The 27292-nt window shown below is 40.5% G+C and overlaps 2 protein-coding genes across 6 annotated transcripts in view; one reads left to right on the top strand and one right to left on the bottom strand.

The window, feature by feature from the left end:
• IFT140 (intraflagellar transport 140) overlaps positions 1-27292 on the bottom strand; it is an 85691-nt gene that overhangs the window by 15251 nt on the left and 43148 nt on the right. The gene's annotated exons all lie outside the window — the stretch shown is intronic.
• TMEM204 (transmembrane protein 204) lies at positions 221-27292 on the top strand. 2 transcript variants are annotated; one of them, XM_050979891.1, is made up of 4 exons: positions 221-352; positions 687-1725; positions 14656-14811; positions 26878-27292. In XM_050979891.1, exons 2-4 carry the CDS (start codon positions 1446-1448, stop codon positions 27120-27122), a joined length of 681 nt encoding a protein of 226 aa, XP_050835848.1. In that variant the 5' UTR covers positions 221-352; positions 687-1445; the 3' UTR covers positions 27123-27292. The 2 variants fall into 2 exon arrangements, with proteins under 2 accessions (XP_050835848.1, XP_030085435.1); XM_030229575.2 differs by lacking the exon at positions 221-352 and having other exon boundaries at positions 686-1725.

The raw sequence follows: 27292 nt of genomic DNA, 5'->3' as shown, positions 1-27292 counted from the left end.
TGGCAGTGCAGCACCGGGCTGTCAGCAGGGCGATCCCAGCACGCACACGGCAGCTGAGCTTTCACGCCCAGCGGGGCGGGCAGCCTCCCTCGAGGCTCTGCTCGCCTGGACTAGGGCTCGCCATGCGGTGACTCTCAACCTCACTCACACCCCAACGCCTGCCCCCTGCCTTTGCAGACACCCCAAAACTGGGTTGTTACCAGGCTGAGAGTCTCGAGATTTGACACTTCCTATTCATCTGCCACGGTCCCTCCTATAGTGCAGAGAGGACGCGGACATCAGCGCACCCCCGCAGCGCTTTCGTCGCGCTGTCCAGCAGTGAACCCCAATATTGTTTTGCTTCTCGTAAAAGGTATTTCAAAATCCCTCTCCTCGATCCGCTTTCACAGAGCTGATGCGCCGAGGGCTGAAGCTGGGATTTCCTTTTCTCATTTTCCCAAGGAGCTCTGCTGTGCTCCCCGGGCTCTCCGTGACGCTGCGGGTCCCGGCAGCCCTGCTGGGGGCAGCGGCGAGGGGAGGAGGCGTGAGGTAGGGAGGGGGCTCTCCGAGGGGAGGAGGGACAACTTTAGAAGTCTCCATAGTCTTTTCCTTTCAGGAAACGCATCCTGTTAATGTTTGACTGGCGTGGCAGTGGCTTTTATTTTTTTTTTTTTTTTTTTTTTTTTTTTTTTTTTTTTTTTTTTTAGTTGACTACGCCCTGAGGCTCACCAAAACCGAGCCACAAAAACAGCCATTTCCTCTTGGTGGGGAGGTGGGGGGGGGGGCCTTTTCCTCACCGCAGTGGCTGTTCTCGTCCCGGCACTCACAGCTCGACTCTTCTGAGAGGGACAGGGCAGAGCAACCTCCTCGAGATACTCCGGACTTGCAAATCACCTTTGGGATGACCGCATTCCCCTCTGGCTCGGCTTGGCTTTGAGAGGATGATATCTGTCACCGTTTGCAGGATATTCTGAAGTTTGCGCCCAAACGTAGGCTTTTGGAGCAGCACTGGTTGGCTTGGAAGACTCAGCGCTCGGCAGGCTATAGGGAGCATCCCATCCCACCTCTTCTACCCCACCTCAGCTCAGGCTCTCCTGCCCTGAGACTGGATTCTGTCTGGATTCACCCCATCCAACACGGAATGGACCTCCCTGTCATCCAGTTCACCACGAGACTGGCATTACTTATCAAAGTGCAAGAAGGCGGATAAGTTAACGCTGGGAAGGACGTAACAAAGCTTCTTTGTGTTCTTATTTTATGGAATTCTCCTATCTACCTCACAAAATTATCATTTCCTTGGTCAGAAATCCCTCAGGAATTGACTTCAAGAATGAACGGTGATGTCCTCTAGTGTCCCATAACACCCAGCGCAGCTGCCTGTTCCCAGCCCAATTTCAATGTGCTGCAACTGACTGGGACCTCGTGTTGTCTGCAATTAGAGTCTAGCAGCAAGCTGACAGTCAGATATGACTGTCCAGAAACTGGTAGCCACAGCTGTGTTGGTAGCTCTGGTCTCACTCATCCTTAACAATGCGGCTGCCTTTACCCCCAACTGGGTGTACCAAACGCTGGAGGACGGGCGCAAGCGCAGTGTGGGGCTCTGGAGGATGTGCTGGCTGGCAGAGCGGAGCAGAGGGGCTGCGAGCACCAGTGCCAGGCATGGGCAAGGGGAGCAGCAGGAGTGTGAAGCCCTGGGCTGGGGTTCTGAGTCAGCTGGGTTCCAGGAGTCACGCAGCACTGTCAAACGTAAGTGCAGCCTCTTATCTTCTCTCCAGACACAATTGATAGGATGCATCTGGGTTCCCACGAGTTCAATTGCCTAACCCTGAAATCATGTTATCTTAGTTTAAACATCTCTTCACATTCATTCCCAAATAAATTAATTTCAGAAAATAAGAAGTATGTTGTCTACCAGTGAACTAAACTCCTCGTTCCCCCTCAAAACCAGCCATCTGCATGGTGCTGCCTGGTTTATTTAGCTCAGGAACTGATCTGCTTTGAAAAAATTATCCAAGAAGTGTAAGCCCAAAGTTCAGAGACATCTTGGGCTCACTTCTCCCTCCTGGGCTCCTGTCATAAGATATCCCTTCCTCCTCAATACAACAGCAACCACAGTTGCTCTGAATACCCTAAAACTAAAAAAAAAAACAAACCACAAACCCAAACCTAAAAAGGTATTGCAATGAACAACATGTTGAGTTCTTTCTCCCTTCTGTTTGCTTTTGTTGGAAATGTCAGGAGCAGAAATGTCAGAAATAGCTGTGGTAAAAACATGTAAAATGAGAAAGGTCTTAAAATGTGCAACTGTGCTTCTTGGTGAAAAAATACAATTAATATACAACTTGGTGACTACAAAAATCATTACCCATGGTGTATTTTTCATTTTGCACTTTCACAGATTGTGGGATCTGAAGAATGCAAATAGCTTATACAGAGCTAGGGAAAATTACTGGATGACATGAAAATTACAGAACTGATTATTAAATGATAAATCTTATCTATCACATTCATAGCATTAATGGTACAACCCTGCTCTCCCAGAGCAGAACTGTGCTGGAACAGGATCACAGAAAGGCTTGGGTAGAAAGGGACCTTAAAGGCTGTTCAAAATACCTGCAGACACTGTGGCTGGGACCACAACTAACCTGGTGCCAAGAGGTTTCTCCCCTAAACCCCCTCCACTCCCAGCAGCTGTGAGCAGCCATTCAAAGGGGAATCAGTGCTTCTGCTGCACCCTTCAAGGCATGGAATTTAACAGAACAAATGGCTATAAAGTCCATGCCTCGACAGACTCCAGGATTCTCCCAAGATTTCAAGGATGCTCAAAAACAGCTCTGGCACCTCTGAGGGATGGTATGTTACAGCATCTGTAAATACATTATTTCAAACCAGATTTTTTTCATGGTTTGAAATGTGGAGAAAGAGAAATTCGTCCTTGGAGTTTCTTACATCCCTCTGGAGAGAAACCAAAGAAGTATTAGAGGAATTTCTTTTAAAAATGTTTTAATGTGGACCTATTACAGATTATAGTTTCCAATAAAATGATACAGAAACATCATTTGAACATTTGCTAATACTAAGCCTGCATAAATCAAAACCAGAACATTTCTCAAATGTTTTAAAGTCCTTACCCTTTCAATATTTCTAACTGAAAGAACTTTTTATAACAATAAAGGGCTATAAAAAGGATTAGACTGTGGGAGAAGTTCCTAGATGCGTTTTTGCAGCTTCGTCTCTGGAATAACTTCCCCAATTAATACTGATAAACCATATTCTAACCGGAAGAACATGTGTACCATTCACAAATAGTAAAAGTATATGTTATGTACTCAGCACTGGAATGAGCTCCTGCGCAGTGAATTTGGCTCCTGCAGCATTTTTAACACACAAGCTTGTATTTCTTGCTGTGTGCAGGTCAGGTGGTGTGTGGTACCTAACAAGGAGAGGTATTAGCTTCATGGCAGAACCATCTGGGCAGCACTTTCTGATGTCAAATAGTAGGATAATGTGACAGAAAATCTGAAAATTTCCAAGTAATAATTATAGCATGGTCAAGTGCTCAGAAGAATTATCTGACAACCACCGTTAAAATTCTAATTTAAAGGAGGCCCGGGGACTTGATCTGTTTAGGAGTAAAGCATCCATTCCCTATTTAATCTGGAAGCAAAGAGTAAGCAAAGGCCAATTCTGAATCTTGATAAAGCATTTAAAGGAAAATCCCTCCTCTGCAGCTATCATGACAAACTCAGTAGGAAACACGACTGTGGCATTTATTTTTAAGACAATTTTGTTTCCCTGGATGTATATAGTATGAGCCTGATCTTGCATCCATGGATTTGTCATCCTAAAGAATTTTTCTAATAAGAAATCACACATTATTTTAGTAATATCTATGGCAATCCTCATCTGTCAGTTGTAGATAAATCACAGACATGCAGGGGTGTGTGTGTGTATGCATATACATACATTCGTCTAAAAGTAAATACATGAAGGAAGAAAATGCCTTCCTCAATACTACCTCAATACAAAGTATTTTGGATGCCATTTGTTGAACAATACAGAAAAGCTGTTCTGGTAATAGCAATGCAAAAAAGGCCACAATCCAGCTCATGTAAAACAATGTATTTATATACTCATACAGACATACATATTTGAGAAGCAAGCTATTTATCTCACAGTTCAACAGAAAAACTGTAAACTCTTTGGGAATTTGCTTGTCCATATACTAAAGACTCCTGTACATGCAGTATTGTATCCAACAGCCAACTACAGGCACTACTATAAGCTGGCTTCCTCCCTGGCAGAGAGAAATACATTCTTAGAACCTGCTTTTCACTGACTTTCTCTGCCTGCTCTTTTCTCCCATTGAAATCACAGAATCATGGAATGGATTGGGTTGGAAAGAACCTTCAAGCCCATGGCATACCAACTCCTGCCATGGGCAGGGACACCTCCCACTAGCCCACGTTGCTCCAAGCTCCATCCAACCTGGCCTTGGACACTTCCAGGGATTCAGGGGCAGCAACAGCTCCTCTGGGTAACATGTGCTAGGGTTTCGCTAACCTCACAGGGAAGGATTTCTTCCTAGAAATGTCAAAAAACCAAATAAAAAGCCAGTGGCAGGAGTGAATTATATTAAAAATACACGGAAAGGAAGCATTGCAATGTGAACTACTTCTGCAAGCAGAGCATCAGAAGCACAGGCAAATGATTCCATGGGAAAGCACTTCAAGTCTGTCCCTCAAACCTCACTCCTCTTGAAAGTGGAGACCCCAGGCCCTTTCTTTCACTTCTCTATCTACCTTTCTCTTTCTCCCTCTTGCTGTGCAGCCCTGCACCTCTCTTTCAAACCCCCTGTGATGCTGAAAAGCTTCTTTGATGGTTCAGATGACTAACAGCAAAAGAATCCCCAGGTTAGGATGGAAGTTTTGGACATGGCGTGGGAGAGGGTTTTAGGTGGATATTTTTCTATTTGGATCAAGCAGTGGTATCAGAGTCCAACAAGTGCTGCTGCTAACACTAAGTCATAAAAGTGTAAGGAGGGGTGAGATTGCTCCTTTTTTAGTGGTAATAAACTCTCAGATCTGAAACCTTCACCTATGTCAAGAATCAGCCCAGCTGTGAGGACATAAATATAAGTTTTTATAGCTTGGACAAACCACTGAATGATACAAACTTGAACACTTCACGGAGAACTCAGGTTGTATAGCCCCTCTTCAAACACTTTAAGGGAACCTGGCCAGGTAGCCTAACTCTCCTGTCACCTGTGTGTAGGCAAAGACATTTGACAAAGATTATGGAGCTGCAGTTTCAGAGCTGTTGAAAAATTTTGGAAGATTATGCTTTGCCTGCATCTCTTTATGCTTCAAAAAAAGCCCAGAGGTAGTAGTCTCACAGCCTCAGTAAGAGCTGGAGTAAGACAGCAAGTCATGAGTAGTCAGCACTGAACTTTGTGCCCATGTCACGTGTGAGCAAGGGCAGCACACCCAGCAATGTGGCCCCACAGAGGGGCACGTGAGCTACCTTGAGTGGTGAGAACACGCAGCTACACCAGCACTGATGCCTCTCAGAACCAACCCTTCTCAAAGCCACCTAGGTCCTGACCAAGTACCATGCCAGGAATACTGCATGAACACACTGGATTACTTGAAAGCATCTTAGATGTTTTTAATCATACTGTAGGGTTCAAACATACCCTTAAGTTCTGCTATGCTCTGAGGCTATCTCTGGATGGGCACAGGGAGATGATTTATTCATCAGCCAAGGCCCCAGTTTGTCCCTCCTTGTCTAAAGAACATTAGGAACAGTGTGGAAATTCAGGAATAGGGAGGGGTTTAAAAGATACAGAACCTCAATGGGTTCTTCGGGCTGCAGGAGACATAAGGAAAATTGCAACAGCAGGATGTGTGTTTCAACTTGTGATGCTCAGAGCTGGACTGCTGGTGGGAATTGCAGTTCTACCAAGGAGTATAATTGATGCCAGGGAGAGGCACAGGATCAGGAGCAGCTACATGACTGCCACAGTGATGTCAGATAACACCTGTCCAGCCTGGGCGGGCGATTGTTGCACACACATGGACACAGGGACATTTGCTGGCTGAGGCAGGAAGCTGCTCAGAGTGGGAATGAGGAGCTGAGGTTTGATACAGAAACAGCCCTTCACCTTAATGCCCATGTCCTCTGCATTTACATGAAGCTCCAATGTCTCCAAAATTTCCAATTTCTCTGAAATTTGGCTGGCGGGAAGCCAGGCTGAGTCAAGCAGCAGAGTGTGCTGTAAACACATTAACTTGTCTACATATCTATATTTCCATACATAGAAACCCAGAAAGGAGGCCAAGTACATCTGGAGAACACAGGAACTACCATCAGATTAAAAAAAGCCCCAAACCTAATTATACACATTATATACATAGCATGAATGACTGCTCAGGCTGTTCCACAGAGATGAAGCAGCACAGGCAGCTGGCAGCTCAGGGTTTGTGATTTCCCATCCCAATATCTGAAATATGAGCAACATTTAAATAAGTGACACTACTAATTTAATGATGGGGGCCAGTAGAGATGAATTCTGAGAGACACAGCTTTTCAATTTAGAGTGAATGCTCATTTTAATGTCAGGGTACAATTTTGTGTACTCATTTTGGAAAAGTGCAAAACTGCTTGGGATTCAGGATAGGAAAATGAACTTAATACATGTTTCAATGCAGTACATCCACAAGTGTTGCACAGAAATATTGTCAGAGCAATTGGACTTTGGTTACTCTTGCCATCAAGACTTTGAAATCAATTAAACCACTATGAGTGAAAATGGCTCTGGAGCTTTTGAAAATTTCAGATTAATGCATTTATCAGAATACCCTGCTGAAGTTTATAAAGAAGCAAATCATGATATCTAGACAACTCATATCTCATCAGAAATAGCTGTGCCTATTAAAACTGATTGCTGTATTGAAGGCTCTCAATGTTGGGCTTGCAAAGGCCCATCACTTAACCATAAGCAATTGTTTATGTTGAAAATAGTTAATGGAGCCATGTCTTCAAAAGTAACAAGTGAAGCTGTTATAAAAAACACCCACCAACTCTCCCCAACAAGATCTGTCTGCCCTTCAAAATAAATATTCAAATCTGAAGTTTCACACTCAGGTGAGCTGAATGGTTAAGTTCCAAAATACTTAAAGGGTTGGAAGATTCCACCAGTTGGTCACATCAGAACATTATTGTAATTGTGCAAAACCAGATTGGGCTTTCCCTGCTCCCTTCCTCTTCCTTAAATTGCTATTTTTAAGGGGAAAACAAAAAAAAAACCCCACAATAAAACAAAAAAAAAAAAACCAAACCAAAACAAAAAAGCATAAATTGCCTGCTTCAGAAAGCCTCCCAGGAGGTGAAAAAAGCAAAATAATTTTTGAGATATCCAACACATTCATAATTTTTAAGATATTCATCCAGCAACAGAACATACTGAGGACTCTTGCTGCTGAAAGCTCTATGGCTACTTGCAAAGATTTTTTAAGAAGAGCAGGCGAGACTTCCTTTTTCAGGACAAAGTCAGTAAGACCTGCAAACAACATACTCATGTGGCATGGGTAGGAAGCAAAAAAGAAATTCAGATCTGTTTCACTTAAAAAAAAAATTAGTGACTATTCAGACCATCAAAATACATTTGCATCACAGAAGCATCTCTTTAAACCTTCCCATGGTCTCAGTGACACAGTCATGCAAAGGTGCACTGAGATACTGCCAACATTTGGCTTAGTTTGTTTCACAAGTACTTTTTAAGTTTTCCCATATATTTCCTAATTCATACTCAAAGAGGCTAGCAATATAAATACCACATGTTTAAACTGACAGAAGAAATTAAATGTCAAAGACTTTATAAATACAGCACAGGTTTGGGAGGCACAGCATGATGCTGATATTACAGTGGTTCTATTTATTGTCCCTATTATCTCAGAATTGTTTTAACAGTAAGTGCTGACCTCCTATGACTTTGTTGTAAAATGAAGCACAGTTGTACTTTGCACTTTCATAATGCTCTTGGTGTCCAAGGCACAGCTTCAACTGATTTCCATGGCAGCTGCAGAGACTGCTCAGCACATCTCACCTTCGCTGACATCCAAAACAAAATAAACACATGATTCATTGCCAAAAGTTTGACTGAAGTGTTGGGGTTTTTTTTTAAATTTCAAGGGTTTCTTCTAAAATTATTTATTAATACTGAATCCAGCTCTCCAGGTTGGAACTCAGGTTTAGCAAGACCATAAGTAAGAGTCAGGAAGACAGAAGCCTTGCTCTTTCTGACTCTTGCCCTTCACACATTTAAGTTCAAGCACACTATTTTGGCTTTTTCTTGGTTTGCATTTCTGAAGTCCCTATAATGTGGATTTTAAGAATTACTCCAAAAGGCTGAAAAATATGATGCATTCTTTATCTCAGGATAACAGCTCAGCAAAATATCAAGTTCTAAGAGGAAAACAGCATGTTCAGTTAGAATCTCTGATTATATTAGAGAACCTAATTACTTATCTAGTTAGATTTTGATCAGGAGATAAAAGAAGATGAAGTCCAAACAGTCACAAGAATTTGAAAATGAGTTCTATCAAAAGTAAGTGAAGCAACTTAAGTGTAAGGAGCATTACCAGTTTCTTCTATAATCAACTAGAAATCTCTTTCCAGAATTACAACCATTTATTCTCCTTTCCAGAATAAAGTAATGTATGAACATGAAGCACTTAAAAGGACAAACAAGTACATGTCAGAATGCATCCTCAATAATTCACCAAGTGATTAATAAATAAATCCAAGAACCATAGGAAACAGCATCAACAGAATATTTTTTTAAAATTCCGTTCATTACAAAACCAAGAAGCACTATCCCTCAGGAGATTTAAAGAATGGATGTAATCATAGATGCAATCAGCTTCACCGCAAGCTAAGGTGGCACATCTTCAGCTGAGCATAACCCATCCTGCATTATTAAGAGTTTAAGAGCAATTTAAGAATTTAAGTACCATTTTTGAGATGCAACAGCTTTAGTGTCCCACAGTGGACAGGGATAACAGCACATTCCCAGTCAGCTCCTGCATCTCAGAGGCCATCAGGAGATTGTGAAGCCATACAGAGATGCTGCGAATCATCACTGTCCCCATGCACTGAATAAATGTGTGGTCCTTAGATTCTTCTGAGGGCTGGATACTTAATAACTTCCTCACAGAAGCTGGATTAAAGTTTGCGCTAAAATTTTTGTTTATCAAGAGGGTCTTTCCCAGGGGGAGTTTTAGATTACTATGAAAATATCTTGAGCCATTTTGCTTAAACATTAAAATGCTTGAATTTCCACTTAACTATTTTTTTTCTCCTCTATGCAGACAGAAAAGGGAAAGAAATGCTTGCATTTTAAGCAATTAACATAATGTGATCTTACAGTGAGATTGCCCTTCCTCATCATCCCAAAGCACTGCAAATTACTCTCCAGTATGACTAACCTACTTCTTTAAACAGTCCTGGGTCTATCCTGGAACATAACACCAACAGTTCTGGGGCTATCATGGATCAAAACAACAAAATTGCTGCTTGTAAATAAGAAAATCAAATTAACATCTCTAATCCAAATGGATAGAGATGGTTTAGGAAGTGAGCAAAACAACAAGGAATCTGACTTGGTCTCATCCTTAGAGTTTGGGGTTTGATTCTTGATTGATCCCTGTTTTAAACAAGGCAGAATTCATTAAGCCTGTACCCCTGGCTGGACAAGAGTCCCAGCTGGATGCCCTGTCCAGGAATTAACTGCTTCTCTGAGAAAATGGGGCTTCAAGGAAAAAGGCAGAGACTAGCACTGTATGCTGATGAACAACAGATACTTAGAGCAGAGTTTTTGAAGCCATTCAGCTCCAAACCTTTTCAGCTCTCAACAGCCAAGTTGCATCTTAAGGAAGGTGAAAAGGTATGGATGGAGGGCTTGTCCTCCCTCTTTCACCTGTCAGATGTACACAAAGGAATGAACACCTTCTGCAGTGTCTAGGTCTATTCTGCAGGAATTATTGACCTCTAGTTACAGGGAACCTCCACCTCTGGCCACAGGGAACTCTATCACAGTTAAATTTCAAGAGACGAGTGACATTAACAATAATGAGTTTGACAAAACAAAAAAAGTAGAATATCCAAAATACCTATGTCATGACGGTCTTAGGCAATAGATTCTAGAAGTTAGGGGCTAACACAAATGCCACCAGTAACTGCAGACACTAAACCCACTATGACCATCTGGTTTTACAAACTGTCATTAGCAAACAAAATGCAAAAGTTGATGAAGTCTGCAGTGACCACAAAAAGTGACACTGGAATCATGGGTACTATAAATGAAGCTGAAATAGTTGAACAGCTGATCCTAAATTGATACTAATTATTAAATCCCTAGAAAACTCATCAAAATAGACTAAAGCTGGCTATTGAGGCATTTTTGCTGTACATATAATTTAAAATAGAGAGCACAAAGGTAAATAATAAATTTCACAGCTTTTACAAAAACTATATTGCAGCCAGTTTTATAAGATATTAGAAATATTTATTCCTGGATTGAGCAGTCATTCGAGCAGGAAAACAGCTTTGTGGCCTGGCCTTCCTCAACAAGATTTCCCTCTTCAATGGCGCTGGGCTGAGCTCTGAAGAAATACTTTTAACATTACACACTCAATTCCCATTCTTGATCTACACTGTCCATTGGCTGTCATCACTATAAAGAGGCCAGAGATGCTGGTGCAGAGGCTCAGCTTAGGGTTCTGTACATACAAAATAAAATAACAATGTGCTGAGCTGACAGCATGCAAAGTCACAATGGTAAGTAAGGAAGCACAGTCACCTCACATTTTCAGGCTGAATACAATTAACAAGCTCTAATGCAAGAAGAATGGACTTTATGCATTATTATGAGAGTTATACATCATTGATGGTCTGCCTGAGGTAGGGGTGGAGTCCCCATCCCTCAGGAGGGATTTAACAAACGCATGGGTGTGGCACCTGGGGATATGGTTAGTGGGGGCCTTGGTGGTGCTGAAGGAACAGCTTGACTTGATGATCTAAGAGTCATAGAATTGTTTAGCCTGAAAATGAGCCCTAAGTTTGCTTTTTTTCCCCAAGAGGAATCATTGCAATTCTAGAACAAAACCAAAATATGACAGATCATACATTAAACCTGTTAGAATAAACCAACATCTCTCATATGAGAGATGGGAAGGTACTGAGGTTGAAATACTTTATTCTATAAAAATAATTGTCTTCACATTTAATGAAATCATACCAGCTACATCCTTCTTATTCTACAAATCATCAGCCTGCTGCAGTTCCATGGACCATGTGCAACCTTCTTTCTGATTAACAGGAGCAGCTATGCAAAACAACCATTGCATTTCCACATCTCTCTGAATAGCGGTAGTGTATTAGGCCAATAAACATCCTTAAGTGTGGAGTTCTTACCAACAGCAGCAAAGATCATGTTACCCATTCAATGTCCTTCCAGCTGCAGGAGAGGACAATGATGAAAGAACTATTTTGTACAGATCAAATTGTTAAAAATTTGCTTGAAGTTCAACTGAGTCACAGTCAGAAACTTACTATTTTTAGTATAGCATGATATATTACTTACTATTTTTAATAGCATGATATAACATCACCTGTGGCAAAGCTTTAAGTCTGTTATACAGTTAAGTGTTTAAAAAGTCACAAATAGCAGCAAAAGCAAAAATTATGGTTTAATTTCTGTCAGGGGCCAGTATGTATTTCTGGCATAAACTTCAGACTTTTAAAGGTTATTTATATACAGAGGCTTTTTTTTTTTTTTTTTTTTTTTTTTTTTTTTTTGAGCCTCTGCATACTATATACAGACAAGGAAAGAGAATCCATTATGGCAACAATTTTTTACTTTGATGCTACAGATAGTTCTGTCACCAAGTGAAAGTACTAATAATGGCTGCAAACCTGCTCTTACTTTGGGCACTTTTCCTTTGAAAGTCATTACTATCTCTTCAGCAAGCATTGGTGCTCAAAGCATCAGAGAAGTCCATCTGAGTGGAAAAACAGAACACTCTGAATATTCAAAGCTTACTGGTGTTTACAAAGCTCATCTGACTGCGATTCTGTTATCCATCCAATGCGCTTCATGATCTGTGAGCACTGAAAATGGCAAGAGATGGAAATACTGCCAGTGCTAAAAGGGCAACTTTAGAAGTTAAACAAAAAATCTTTGAACAAATTTTCTCAATAACTGTTCAGAAATCAACTCGCTAGGAGAAGCCAAAAATACTTAGTGTGTTACCATCTTAACATTTTACTCAATGGAAAAAGTTTAATGGACTATGGTTCTTAACTAACTCCTCAGATACAATACTATATTTTATTAAATTTTAATTAAATCATGAGTTGCTACTTAGAACACAGGAAGCTGAAGACAGCCTATGAGGGGAAAATAAAGGGTAAACGCAAAAGTAGATCAGACTTCATGATTAACACAATTAAATTTACTCTTGTTTATATCAAGTTTTGTTTTCTGCATTTCCTAGCAGTCTCCCTGGAAGATCAGGAACCAATTTCTGATAGTAAGTGCATCCACCAAACTTAAAGCCAGTTAAAACACTCCTAAAATTCTGCTCCAGAGTCTTTCTCTAGTATATGCCAAATTACACATGGTGCTACTTCTATTTCACAATACCAATGACACATTAGCAAGCAATGTGGAATAATGATATTTGTAACTCCCACCTTATGCTGGAGAAGAAGGAAAAGGATAAAAACAGGACATCCATCAGGTTAACAGGAAAAGCAGGAAAAAAGTCTGACTAAAAGTACCCAACTTCGCAGTTGATATAAGCCATTCAGTAGCCAGCTGGGAGACACATTTTAATCAGGTTTCTAGCCATGACTGCAGATGTCGGTGTCTGTAATCATTTCTGCACTTAATAGAGAATCACAGATTACCTCAGGTTGGAAGGGACCTACAAGGATCATTGTGTTCAGCTCCTTGTTGCTTGCAGGAGTACCTTAAACTAAAACAGATCACTAAGAGCATCCTACACAAACCACAACTCTGGCAGCCTTGGGGCCATGACCACTGCCCTGGGGAGCTTATTACAGTGCCCAAAAACCCTCTGGGGCAAGAACCTTTTCCTAATAACCAACATAACTCTAGCCTGACACAGCTTCAGCCATTCCCTCAGGTTCTGGCACCAGACAACAGAGATCAGCATCTCCCCACTGTGAGGAAGGTGCAGAATACAATGGGGTCACCCTTCAGCCTTCTCTTCTCCTGGCTGAACTGGCCAAATGATCTCAGCCACTCTTTGTGTGTCTTACCCTTGAGGCCTTTCATCATCCTGGTCACTGTGCCCTGGGCATACTGCCATCATTCAACGTCATTTTTATTTTGAGTTTGTCATCTTCCCTGTCATGGTGTTCAGTACGGACTCTGGCCTACACACTTTCCTTTTCAGCTCAAGAAGATCCTTGCTCAGCCAGACCCTCCTTCTTTCCTGCTTGCATGATTCCCTGTGCTTTAGAAGTGATGTGCTTTAAAGTGTGCTTTAGATTCCCTGTGCTTTAGAAGTGATTAAGAGGTCATCACTTTGCCCACAAGTCTCTCTTTACAAATTGCACATCTCACCTTTTTAAGTTGGCCCTTCAGTCCCTGCACCCAAAGTTACCTTCAACATGCTTCAGAAACTTCGTGAATCTCTTTGTGTCTGTTGTTTGATATTCCAGGTTGATGTCTGGAAACTTAAAATCACTCTTAAGGCCCAGGGGAGATGATCTAGAGAAATCCCTTAATTCCTTATACTATAATTCATCAGTATCATTGTCCTGGCCAGGTGGTCAATAGTAGACCTCTACAACATTCTCCCACAAATTAATTGTTAGATATATATAAACACACACACACCACACACACTCACACACCCTGTTTTAAAAATTGTAGCTTTTTACCTGTACTTGCAGATTATGCCCTAACACCTCATTCAGAACTGCCAAGCCTTGATATCTTCATTTCAACCATCTCCCTCATTACACAGATGGAAATATAAGGATCTTTGCAGTGTATCCCAAAGACTAATAAATTATTAAAAAAGTAAAAATTCAGAATCCTCTATACAATGATCCTGTAAACCAGTAAGACCCAAGAACTAAAATCCACAGGATTTTTTTTTAGGACAATACAGAGGGACTAGGGGAAAAAGAAATTCAGGGTGTTATTGGTTTGTCTTAGCAATGATTATTATTTTAGGGTCTTGAAAAACTATTTATGGTTCCATTTCACTCTGTGTCAAACAAAAACCAAACATCAATCCTGCCCCAAACAATTCTGGCTATGGATTAGGTAGAATCTTCAGTGAAGAGAATTCCAGCACCACCAGTGGGCCATTCTGGGAAATTAGCTGCTTGTTCCATGCACTGAAGCAATACTTATGGGATGCTGTGCAACTAAAGGAAGGAATCAATATCCTGAAGAAAATCCTTTCTTAATCAGACCACAAGAAAGGCAGTTGCAACAAGGGACTGCTGTGAAAAGGGACTGCTGTCTAAGAATTGTTTTATGTGGACTGACAAACTTTATACTCCTGCTCGGTCAGGATTTTCTTTTTCATGATTTTATATTATTGTAACTTTATGCTGCTTCTGTTTTCCTAGTGCAGTTCGACATGATGCGCGCCTGCAACCTCATTGCCACAGTGGCTCTGACTGCTGGCCAGCTCCTCTTCGTCCTGGGGCTAAAGGAGCTCCCCATCATCTCCCAGGATACCCAGTGGTGGGAGGAGGCCATAGCTGCTGTGTTTCAACTTGCCAGTAAGTCCACTTCTTTTTTTACTGATGGAAAAGAGCTCAGTCTGTCTTAAACCCAGGTGGAAAAGTATTTCTTACTTTATAAATCTGTCAAGAGACAAAGAATAGCAAAAAGGTTTCTATCTCAAAGCAAGTTCATTGTCTCTGACAAGCTCTCCCCATGAGATTCTGCACTACCTGAACAGAAGCTTTTATCTGGGATATATCATAATGAGGCTTCTGCCAAGCAAAAAAACCCCAAGCCTTTATTATTTCCTATGAAACCAGGAAGGCAAACATAAAAGAAACAAACTGGATACACAGTAATCCCACAATTTAGCAGGGCAAAATATACTCAAGGAATTCAAGAAAGCAGAGCAGAAGGGCTGAGCAAATTTTTGAAGCCTTGTTGAAACATGATTATTTTACTTTAGCTAACTGAAATTTTACTCAATGACCACCAGCTGGATTTTGACAAACAGATACATCTGCAATCCAGCAAAGAAAGCCAAAGTCAATTCAAGCCACTGACTACTATAAATAAATTCCCACTGCAGTTCTCATGGACTGTATACAGAACTGCATGAGGAAAAAAAGAAATGGGTTTATCACAATTCCATTTTGACAGCAGTGGCAACAAAGTGTAAACATTCTGCAATAACACCTTTCATTATTACATAAAGTAAGTAACTTCAGCATTCATTACAGTAAGAATCCAATCCTAGACGATATCCATGCAGGAAACTATCCATAATGGAGTAACAATCAAGCTGATTACAAGATCAGATTAAAAATACAACATTTGTATATATATAAATATATATATATATAATAATATTATATATTATATAATATAATATTATTATATTAATATTATAATATAATATAATAATATATAATAATATTATAATAATATAACGATATTATATATTATTATATTATAATATTATATGATATTATATATTATACAACATTTATATATATAAAATATACATTTTATATTTATAAAATAATACAATATTATTTATTTATATACATTCTTTACATTATAATAGATGTGTATATATATATATATATATATATATACACATACATCTATTATTAATGTAAAGAATGTAAGGTTATAATAAAGCAACCCATTTTATTTAAAGTTTTAATTTTGACTTTAACAACTCAAAATATTAAGAATGGCATAAAACTACAGAGACCTCAAGTTTTCAAAAATGCAAGATCAGAATCTGGCCTAGGTGATTTAAGTACAGTCTCACAGCAATAAAATCGTTAGGTTTTTTTTTAGGTCTACTAAGGATGAGAAACCTGAAATCCAGATGAGAGGAGGAGACTGCAGAGGTTCTGTAACTCTCAAAGCACTTGATCCATCTTCCAGGTGCAGCAAATACCTCAAGCACCCAGACAGTGCTTCCAAAAGACAGATATACAACCTTGCCATGATAGCCCTCCCTACAGCCCCTTTTTGTCTGTGTAACTGGGGATACCTTCTGAATAGTTCTCCCTGAATTTCACTGCGATACTTGCTGTACTCTCCCATCCTCTCCAAACCTGACCTGTTTTTCCAGAGGGGAAATGCATTCTGGCCCTGTTTGGATGTGTTGTTTCATTGACAAACAGCACAGGGACTGCCATGGGCCTTTCTTCTACCATGGCTGCTAATTTTAGACAGGGCTCTTTTTCTTTGCCTTTTTTTTTTTTTTTTTTCCTGTGCTGGAGTCCGTTTTAAACACAGTCAGAAAGAGACTGAAGGGCGCCAGGATATCCCGGCACAGGAGGAGGAAATGCCTGCTATTACCTGTTATGCAAGCTGAACCTTGAAATCCCTAGTGCTGGGAGGAGACATGGGAGAAAAGCCACAGTCAGAATGATTAACAAAACACTAATGAGAATGGCTGAAGCTTTTGGATCAAGGAGACTATGTCAAGCTGTCTGTCTATGTTCAAAAGGCGTGAAGGGATGGATCTGGCAGCCTGTGATATGAGGACAGATATTGTGCTGTGTGAATCTGCAGAAATAACACAGTGATTATCCCTGCCCCACTCCCCAGCCTCCTTTGCAGTTATGCCACACTCTCCTTTACCATCATCAGATGGTTTTTTGCCTTGAAGTCTGATATTCATTTTTCATCTCATTATCCAACTGAAACTTTATGTTTAAACAAGTTCCTTCCTGATATCCAGAACAATCACCTGAAGTCTTCTAGAATGCACACTTGTGAAAAAAGTGGGAAGAAGTCATTATATCTGCATTGACCCAATATAAAAGAAGACTTCTTGGAGACCTCCGTAGATTTCCAGAAAAGTGTTACATCAACCGCTGATTCCTTGGGAATTTGCACTCACTAAACTCCCTGAATTGGGCTCAGGGGATAGCATTTTAGACATTATAAATTACATGTCTTTGAAACCAGACAAAACCCATGTGCAGTGAGAAAGCCCAGCAAATCCACTGCTCTGATGAAGGGCTGCTGCTGCATCTGGAGACTTAGAGTTCCATATTGAAGGAGAAGACAGTGGCCACCATACGTCGTATGAGCCACAGGTGATTTTCAGGCTCTGAGTCTCCACTCTGAGACAGTAACCTCTCAGTCATTCTCAAAGAAAAGGAGCAATATGAAGCAAAAACCTCAGAACAGTAAATATGACACTTGTATTTAAAAGCATTTGTCCCATGCAAACAATCCAAGAGAAACCCCTACAAGGCTCTCTCCTGCTTCATTTGAGGAGTTAAAACCAAGAGAGTTTAGGTCAGATAGATCATTTGTGTGAGAAGGACAGGTAATGAATGAACAAACTTAGATCTTATTTAACATTTCTGAAGCACTGGCTGTGAAATTTCTGTTTATTATACTTTCAAATGAAAGAACACTAACACCAACCTTCTGGTTTTTTCCTTTTCAAAATCCAAATAATCTGAAGAATTGTTCTGCAGTTCCTCATCCTTTCAGTAATTTCAGAAATTATCTTGAATCATATTCCCTCTAATTCCACCTTCTCCTTGATCTATACCTTTCATCCTGGAATATGCCAACAAGTGCTGAAGAGAACCATAGTGGTCACTGGTAGACTGAAACCTTGTATTATGGGGAAAGATTCAACCCACAATTTTCTTGTTTTTACTCAGCTGTGTGGGTTTCATTAGTTTTCCATGGCCTGAACAAAAGTTCTTGTTGGCTTAGAAAACTAAGAGTGCTAGGTATTATCTCCAAAGTCTATCACAAGCTCAAATCAATGATCTTAGATCCACTGGAGCTTGCAGCGGCCCCAGACTCCACCACTTTCTCACTTCTGCCACCTGCACAAGCATTTGACAGCCATTCAAAAAGGATGGACCTCTGACACAAAATCAAGCCCCAGGAAGCAAAGAAGAGAGGAAACAGCAATGCTGTTTGGGACAGCAATGGGATTCACACAGCTCCAAAGCTCCACAGCCTCACACCCCCTGTTAACAGGAAAGTGATCTGTTTGCTTTGGAAAAGGCTCCTAGTGAAAATGGAACCAGTGTTGTACATGGAATTTTGTGTCAATGCTCAGAAATTTTCCTCCAGAGGGTTTTGGGGTTTCTGTTTTTTTCCAAGGATCTGTTACAAACTCCATGTGGTGAATATAGGATGGATAACAGCCAACAGAAGGGCTCTTGGAAAGGGAAATCCATACTAAAGCACAGGGAAGAAAGAGCACTTCAGAGGATATTGAACTACTACAAACATTAACCTCCCAGACAGTATCAGGCCTTAAGGGGCTCCAGCCAAGTCTTGATCATGTCTAGTGATGATTATCACAGACTTTAGAGAGAAATATTAGAAACTAAATAGGAAAAATCTGGGTTAGGATATCCTTTACATTAGATTTCATCCTGGTTTCTGAATGTCCAAGACTGCAATAAACCCGAATCATGATTAATATTTTGCCAGTCTGCTTTCAGCATTAAATAACTTTAATACATAACATGCTGAAGATTAAAAATTTCATGTTCCCACTGAGCCTATAATTTACAGCCAAATAAATTAGTCTCATCTTTCCTAAATTTCAAGCATTGCATTCCAGCTTTGCCCAACATGTTTTTGTGATGAAAGTGTTTCGCTCCAGACCCCTAATGCATCATGGAAAAGCTGAACTCAGGCATACTCTAATTTCTGTGCTCTTAAAACTAAATCAGACAATTTTTGAATCATCTTCTCCAACCCCTTTAGATCAGTTGATATCCAGAAAATGTCTATGTAGAAAAGAATAGCACAGCAGCCATTGGAAAACATGGCTGAAGATATTCCTGATAGCAGTGTGATCCTGAGTTCCGTATTACTTCCTTCCACTTTTTTGTTTCACAATACCCTCAAGCCAGATCTGTTCTAAGATGAAGTCTATGGAACTGTAAAACTAAAACTTCCTGAAAAGGAAGCAAGTTCATGAGATGCTCTAAGTAACCTAAAAATCATAGCAAAAATAGAGAATCTGACTGCTTGATTTGTGCTAAATATTTTCATTATTTGTCAATTTTATTTCACCCTCAGTACCAAACTTCCTCATTCTTTATGCAGAGCACAAATATCACAATAAAGTGATTTTGTTTTCACACATCTGCAAAAGGAAGCACATTTGCAAAGATCCTAAAATCTGGATGTCTATATCATTTATTTTGTTGGAAATGGTTCCCAGAAGCAGCCGAACCAGCAAACTGGAAAGGATGGTAGCTCACAAGAAGTGTGGTGAACTCCTCATCTGGTACAGCTGCAGCAGGAAGAAGATCTGCCTGTATTCTTTAAGGCTCAACTCTGATAAGAGGAGGAGGCAGGTTCTTGTAGCATCTCAATGTCAAGGGCACATATTCTGATCAGAAATACGGTAAAGAAATCTATTAACAGATAAATATAATTTGGATATGCAAGTATAAGGAACATGTAATGCAGAGAAAAGTGTGTGAGACGGGAAGTATCTCAACACACATATTCACTTCATTGCTTATGAACATGCACATTATATATACATGGAGGTGTCTCCTAAAACTGTTTCAAAACCAGTTGCCTTGCTGGATCCAATTACACAGTTCTTACCCTCTGATGTATCCAGAGAAGAACAGAGCACCTAAACAGTAAAAGCAGAAGATGATGCTGAAATGTCCAAAAAGATCACCCGTCAATAACTGCTTCTCTCTGCACAGGGTATTTTTGCTCAAGCTGACCCCAACTGCAGCACTGCAGCCAGGTCTGGGATCCTCAGCATGAGACAGACAGGACCTATTAGAGTGGGTCCAGAGGAGGCGATACAGATGCTCCAAGGCTCAGAGCACCTCTGCTACAGAGCCAGGCTGGGAGAGCTGGAGTTGCTGACCTGGAGAAGAGAAGGTTCTGGGGAAAACTTATTGTGGCTTTTCAGTACATAAAGGGTGCTTAACAAAAGACAGAGAATGACTTTTTACATGGACAGACAGCAATGACAAGGGGAATGGATTTAAGCTGGAAAGGGGAAGATTTGGATTAAATGCTAGAAAAAAAGTCTTCCCTGTGAGGGTGGGCAGGCCCTGGCACAGATTGCCCAGGAAAGCTGTGGCTGCCCCTGGATCCCTGGAAGTGTCCAAGGCCAGGTTGAGTGGGGCTTGGAGCTACTTGGGATAGTGGAAGGTGTTCCTGCCTTCCGGCAAGAGGGTTGGAAAAAGATGGTTTTAAAAGATTCCTTTCAACCCAAAACATTCCATGGTTCTGATTCCAGACAGGAGCCCATAGCTGTGCCTGATATGAGGCCTAGTGCATTAAAGCAGAGCTTTAATTGGCTGCAGCTGCCTCAGAACCCAAGAGGCCAAGCAATACTAACAGTTGACATCAAGTGTGAGAGTCTGCACATTCCTCCTTAATTAAAGAGCTGCCCAAGAGGAATTCTGCCTAGTTCACTGGGAATACTTTTCACCATTCCATTCAAAGACTGGTATAATTTCTGAGGAAACCTCCAAAAAGTAAAAAACAAAAGCAATTCACTGTCAGTAGACCTAAGCTGGTTAAAGATTTCCAACATAAGGTAGGATTCACTGCCTTACACTGACTACATCTCCCATCAGGTTAAAGACAAGGACTGACAAACTCAAGAACACAAGTGGAAAGCCCTTGTAATTCCGAAAAGTGAGCAACAAAAGGGTCTTATCACCCCTGAGAAGCTGTGCTACTCACATGTTTAATTCTAAGATGTTACATGCTAACAAAATCCTTGGAAGGAAATTTTAAATTAGAACAAAACAAAACAAAACAAAAACCAAACCAAACAAACAAAAAAACCCACCCCCAAAACAAAAACAAAAAAAAAAACCCCAACCTCAAACAAATTATAGTACTTAATGTACAACTGAAACTTCAATGGTCACTTGACTCTAATAGTCACACTCTGATTCCCTGTGGCATTAGAAACCAAAGCATCATTCAGCTTGGTGCTACAATGAAGAGCACGTGACTATTCCAGAGGCCCCATATTTGCCTTCAACTGTAACAACTTCTTTTGTGCCAAGCTGATACAAGAAAAGGTATTTATAAATAAATAATTTACATAAGTTCTATATGAATCACTTTGTGAATCTATCTCATGCTGATAAATACAGCTGAGCTCCTACAAATAGCCCATTCAGGCACATGACTCATCACAGCTAAATGAGTCGCTGTGAAACTTGGTGGGGTACACAGAAAAGGAGTGAAATATTTCCCTTCTCTGTCTGCAGTTCTGCACAAGCGTGGGTGGTGTACTCTCAACACTCTGGCTGCTCTATTTTCTTCCTTCTCCCTTTTCTTGACAGCAAAAGTCATCCTCCAGGACAAGCTGTAAAGAGGAGGATTATAAGTCCCAATAGAGACTTTCTGGTAAACTAGAAAAAACAATGTGTATGTCTTCAAATGCACTATCAGTATACTAATAAAAAGGAAGAGTACGAATCCAGGGGTGTCAGAAAAAAAACCCAACAAACTATCACAGAAATAAAAAAGTGACTATTAGAGTTCTTTTAAAATGCTAGAATTCTGTAGTTGGCTTGCAGCCAAGCCTCAGTCAAACAGGAAATCCAGCATACAGATCTGAAATGTAAGTTCAAAAAGTAACATTCTCCCAACCCACCCCCACTATCACAGTCACTACTGTTCCAACCAAAAGTCTTCTGAGTGACTTCGTTATCTGTTTCCTTCCCCAGCGGAAAAGCCACCCCCCTCCCAGCTTGTTTTGCTGCAGATGGGAAACAACTAGAGATAAACAGCAGTTCTATGGGAAAAAAAAGCACTTCAAGTAATCTCCTCGGGATTTTTAGTGAAGTTGTGGCCTCTGTGCAGTCTTGAGACAATATACAATAAAATTATCTGAAACTGATTGATGTACTTAAATTAATTCAGGGAAATTGAGCCATGCATCTCAAAGTCCTGTCATCACTACAAAACAGAAAAGAAAAAAATCAGATTAAAATGTTCAATATTTTCATAAATAAATTTAAAGAAATATGTCCCTTCTACAGCCCTTGTCAAACTGTATTGCACACTATGAGCTCAGGAATCCTGATGGCAAAGAGAGCAATTTTCTGTTTATTTTTAGTAGAGCTGTTTATGGGAAATAGTCTGAGAAGCCAAATGTTTTCCTCTAGGTGTTTTATTGGAATACTGGAACTGAATTCAGACATTGTTACAAATACCTATCTAAAAAGGGAAAAGTCACCACAGTCAGCTCTGGAGACTATTCTTACAACAAGATTAATTTTTATAGGGATACTTCTAACTATTATATGGCACAAATATGTGAACTGCGTGTTTTTGCCCAGTCATTTAGAGAACAGACTAAATGTTCCACCCCAGTCCTTGGCTAGTGTACAACAAGACTCTTCTAAGGGCAAGGAAAACATATGTAGCACATTGGAACACTTTGCTTCAAGAAGTCCAAGTTTGATTAAGCTGTTACAGACAAAATCCATTCAAGCAAACTTTAGGGTTTTCACACATCATTATCTTCACAAAAGCAGCATTCATCAAAATTTGAAATGCACCATCCTATGCAAGCTCAGGTTTTTTTCATTATTATGATTTCTTCAGCCTTTGCTCTGGAGTTCCTACATTTATAATTCCCACATCAAGCCATACTAATATGAAATCATGCTGGAAAATAACTTTCTCAGTTACATTTCTATTCTGGAGTTCTGTGACTCTTGCAGAACTGTAAAACTAATTGTATAAATTCTACAGTAATATGCTTCCATCTCTGTTGCCTATGTCATGTGTTTGTCTGTTCTTAATGTCAGTTCTTCTCTAAACTACAGCAAAGGATCTGAAATAGAATGCACATTTTCACAAGAGCTCTGGCAACTGGCTCCTGCGATCTGTCAGTTCAAGGAGCTCTCAAACCCAGTCCCTCTACCCCACTCAGCCATTGGCACAGAACTGGGAGATAAAGCCTCTTGCATGACCGGCTGCTCCTCTGAGCAGGGATCAGGCAAAGGGCTTGTGAAAGAAAATAGTCCTTCTAGCAAAAATAGTTTTATTTGGGGACCTGGAAGGAAGCTTTAGTGCTTTTCCCTGGTGGATAATTGCTCCATCAGATAGAACATGGAGATGTTATGCCATTTAGGACAGTAATTTGCCTGGTGGATAATTGCTCCATCAGATAGAACATGGAGATGTTATGCCATTTAGGACAGTAATTTGCCATAACTAATACAAAAGCAAGAAAGACAAAGTGAAATAATTTCATTAAAATCTGGGCATTTGAAAAAAATTTTAAATATTGAAAATATTCCTACAGTGGGAATTAAGCTGCAAGACACAACACAGCATCAGGGTTACTCTGTGTAACTGGTATTCCTGAACCCATGTCTCTCTGCCAAGAGAGCCTCAAAAAAAATACTGCAAGATAGTGGGAAGTAGGCACTTGTTAATATTTATAACTGTCCCTTAGAGGCACCTGTGAGTGGTCACTGGTCCAAACAGCTCCTGCTCAAAATTCCACCTGCTTAAGGTTTTATGATTTTCTTCACACTTAAAAAAAAAAAAGAAAAAGGAACAAAAAACCACTTTATGGATTCCCTGTGAAAGTGTGTATGAATTTAAAATGAATTCTGAAAGGAGAACTGAAAAGGAAAACTGATTACACAAAGCCTTCTCATGTGCCAAAGTAAGTAAGATGGGTCTCTTGATTTATATCAATACCCTCCTTCCTGCCAATTTCAAACCAGCAGGAGATTAAGCTGGTGAACTCATCTGCAGGAGGCTCAAGCATCTCCTTTCCTCTTGATTTCCTACCTTCATAAGAAAATGGCTATATATCATCCATTGAACAGAGGATTGCAAAGCAGTATCAGCATATATTATCCTTATAAGACATAAATGAAGATGTAGATATCCAAATTTTTTATAAGCGTATCACAACTAGCATGCTCTGCTCCCAATACTCTGAAATACAAAATAAACTCAGGAAGTTGTATCATTCTGGTTCCACAGATGGAGAACTGAGCCATCTCAGAGGAAAGTTTAAAAAACTTGATGTCACTCACAAAACAGAACCTATTCTCTCACTCTCTTCTCTACCATGTGCCTCAGGACAAACTGAACTTGGAGACTGACACTGGAAATGAAGGGAAAATATTTTATTTGCAACAGCAAACCATTATTGTATGGATCGGTGATTTCTACAACTCAATGCGCTCCACATAGCCATATTCTCTCCAAATAAAACTTGTTTATTTATAACTAAGCTGAACCATAAAATAACTAGCAGATTTACTGACAAACCAAGGAGTTACTGTGTCCTTACAACTGTATCAACAACCTAAAACCCACCCATGGTACATTAGACTTTTTTAACATCATAGTGGTGAAAGAGTAGTAAAGAGCTACTCCTCCCATAAGAGCCTATTTCTCCTTATTTGTCCTCAGACAGAGAAGTGCCTCACTACAAACCCTCTTTGGACATGCCAGCTGTGGGACAGTGCCACCTCAGGAGGAGAAGGGGCAGCAAGCAACTGTACAAAGCACCTTCTAGGTAGACTCAAGAAAGCCAAGGATGCCAGACAGCTCCTGAAGGAATATTCATTCAGTGTTTGTATTATGAGGAGGTGGATTCAGCCTTCATTTTACTGATTCTCAGAATAGTACAAGTGTCACACCTTTAAGTAATGATTGATTTTTTTCCCTCCTACTATGTCATTTCCCTCTTCTGTGTTTTTTCTCTGTATGCAACTTGTGTCTTTTCCACCTTCACTGCATTACTAGTACTCTTTGAAGAAAAAAGCTTGATACAATGCACACTCAGGATGTGCTCTTTCATGGAAAATCAAGGGCCAGGGGTCACACCATTGCCACATATTCACAGGGACAGTGTTTGCAGGCACAGGCACGGTGGCTAACTGAGAAAAAAGAATACAGCAATGAGGACTTGCTCTTGACTTCTCCTTGCCCATGAACTTAGGAAGATGGTGTCCAGATATGTTCTGGCAGTTCATGGATATTTATTTATTCCAGTCTTCCTTCATGAAGGGGTCATTTTGACAGTGACATTCCTTTGCTATGGTAGCAGTTAAGGAAGTGTGCAGGATAAGAAAGAGAAATTTAGTTTTGGTTAGTGAGGCATATTTGTCTCTTTTTGTTTGTTTCAATCTGATTACATCCATGAATTTCTTTTAAAAAGCTGAAAAGTAGTTTTGTTTGACAGTAGGTAGAGGAAGAGAGACTAGGCTGGAGCCCCTCTGCTCTGGAGCCAGGCTGGGACAGCTGGGGGTGCTCACCTGGAGAAGGCTCCAGGGAGACCACAGAGCCTCTTCCAGTGCCTAAAGGGGCTCCAGGAGAGCTGGAGAGGGACTGGGGACAAGGGACGGAAGGACAGGACACAGGGAATGGCTTCCACTGCCAGAGGGCAGGGATGGATGGGATATTAGGAAGGAATTGTTCCCTGGGAGGGTGGAGAGGCCCTGGCACAGGGTGGCCAGAGAAGCTGTGGCTGCTCCATCCTTGGCTGTGTCCAAGGCCAGGTTAGACAGGCCTTGGGGAAACTTGGGATGGTGGGAGGTGTCCCTGCCTGTGGTGGAGGGTGGAATGCAAAAAGCTTTAAGGTTCCTTCCAACCCAAACCATCTTGGGAGTGTATGGTTCTTTGATAATACAATAAACAGAGAGCAGAAAAGTAATCAGGTGGTTATCAATGCATTCTTCAAGGAATGGGCAGGTGAAACATTAAAAAGGAGGTGTAAAGGGATGCAGATTGCCCCTTGATCTAACATGGCTCTCCTGCATGACTAGAACAGTTACCCAACCTCACTTCTGAAATAACATTATTAATCATCAGTAATGTAACCGCCAAAGGGATTGAGAAATTTTTCCTTTTTTAATTTTTTTTTTCTTTTGCAAATCACTTAGTGACATCTGAATGGAAATGCTTGACAAGTGCACTGTAATTACTCTAATATTACCTACCTTTCAGGGAACTTAGTACTGTGCTTAAAGTTATGAGGACAACAGAAACTTTGCCTTCAGTAGCTTCTGAAGGCATGACATTACTACTGCCTCATAACACCTTTTTCCAGGAGGAAAAAGTAGGACCACAAAGTTCCATTTATTTCACCTTCCCTTTTTTAAGTTTCTGTAAATTGCTCTTTATTATTTCTGTAAGATATTTAGCTATTCATCATCTTTGCAGTTTACATAGTTGCCTACCTTAATAAACATTTTAAAATTTCAGAATAAGAGTTTGTACTGTGAAAAAAAGATCTTTTGAAATTATTATTATTATCATCATTAATACAGCTGTTTTCTCTTTTGGCAATGGAAGTAAGAAAAAGGACATCTGTGTAGGGATTCAAATGCATAGGAGAAAAAACCCAAGGTGAAATGCAGGTCAGTGGGTGTAAGAAATTTATATCAGAGTGAACAGATTAAAACTTACTATTGAGCCTCTGTTTAAGACACTCTTTTTGCATGTATCACGAGGCCCAAATATGCCTTCAAAAACACATCCAGCACATCATAATAGGGATGGAAAGGCTTATGAGTGAGTCTGTAAATGTTGAGATTCTATGGCATTTTGCCACTACAGAAATTCAAGAGAATAACTCATTAAAAATAACTCGGCTATTCTGTTTGCAGGTTTTGTTCTGGTTATCGGACTGGTGACGTTCTACCGTATTGGACCATACACCAGCCTCTCGTGGTCCTGCTACCTGAACATCGGAGCCTGCCTCCTGGCCACCCTGGCAGCTGCCATTCTCATCTGGAACATCCTGCACAGGCGTGAGGACTGCATGGCGCCCCGGGTCATTGTCATCAGCCGCACCCTGACTGCTCGCTTTCGCCAGGGCTTGGAAAATGACTATGTTGAGTCACCGTGCTGAAAGAGCACACTTGAAAGGCAAAAGATCTCCAAGGAGATCTGCATTGGAGTTATTTTCTATAAATATATGCTATAATTTAAGGGTTGAAAGACATCACAACGTTCACTTGTGTGGGCAGAGGCCTTCGATCATTATTCAGATGGGCTCCATCTATATACACATGTATAATA

The sequence above is a fragment of the Serinus canaria genome, chromosome 14, assembly GCF_022539315.1.
Source record: "Serinus canaria isolate serCan28SL12 chromosome 14, serCan2020, whole genome shotgun sequence".
Classification (NCBI taxonomy): domain Eukaryota; kingdom Metazoa; phylum Chordata; class Aves; order Passeriformes; family Fringillidae; genus Serinus; species Serinus canaria.
Note: the sequence above shows the minus strand (reverse complement) of the source record. Positions and strands in the feature narration are given on the sequence as shown.

Coding starts and splice junctions, on each gene's coding strand:
- TMEM204 (XM_050979891.1), top strand. CDS start 1,446: ATGACTGTCCAGAAACTGGTAGCCACAGCTGTGTTGGTAGCTCTGGTC. Junction 1,726..14,655: donor GTCACGCAGCACTGTCAAAC/GTAAGTGCAGCC, acceptor CTGTTTTCCTAG/TGCAGTTCGACATGATGCGC. Junction 14,812..26,877: donor TGCTGTGTTTCAACTTGCCA/GTAAGTCCACTT, acceptor TTCTGTTTGCAG/GTTTTGTTCTGGTTATCGGA.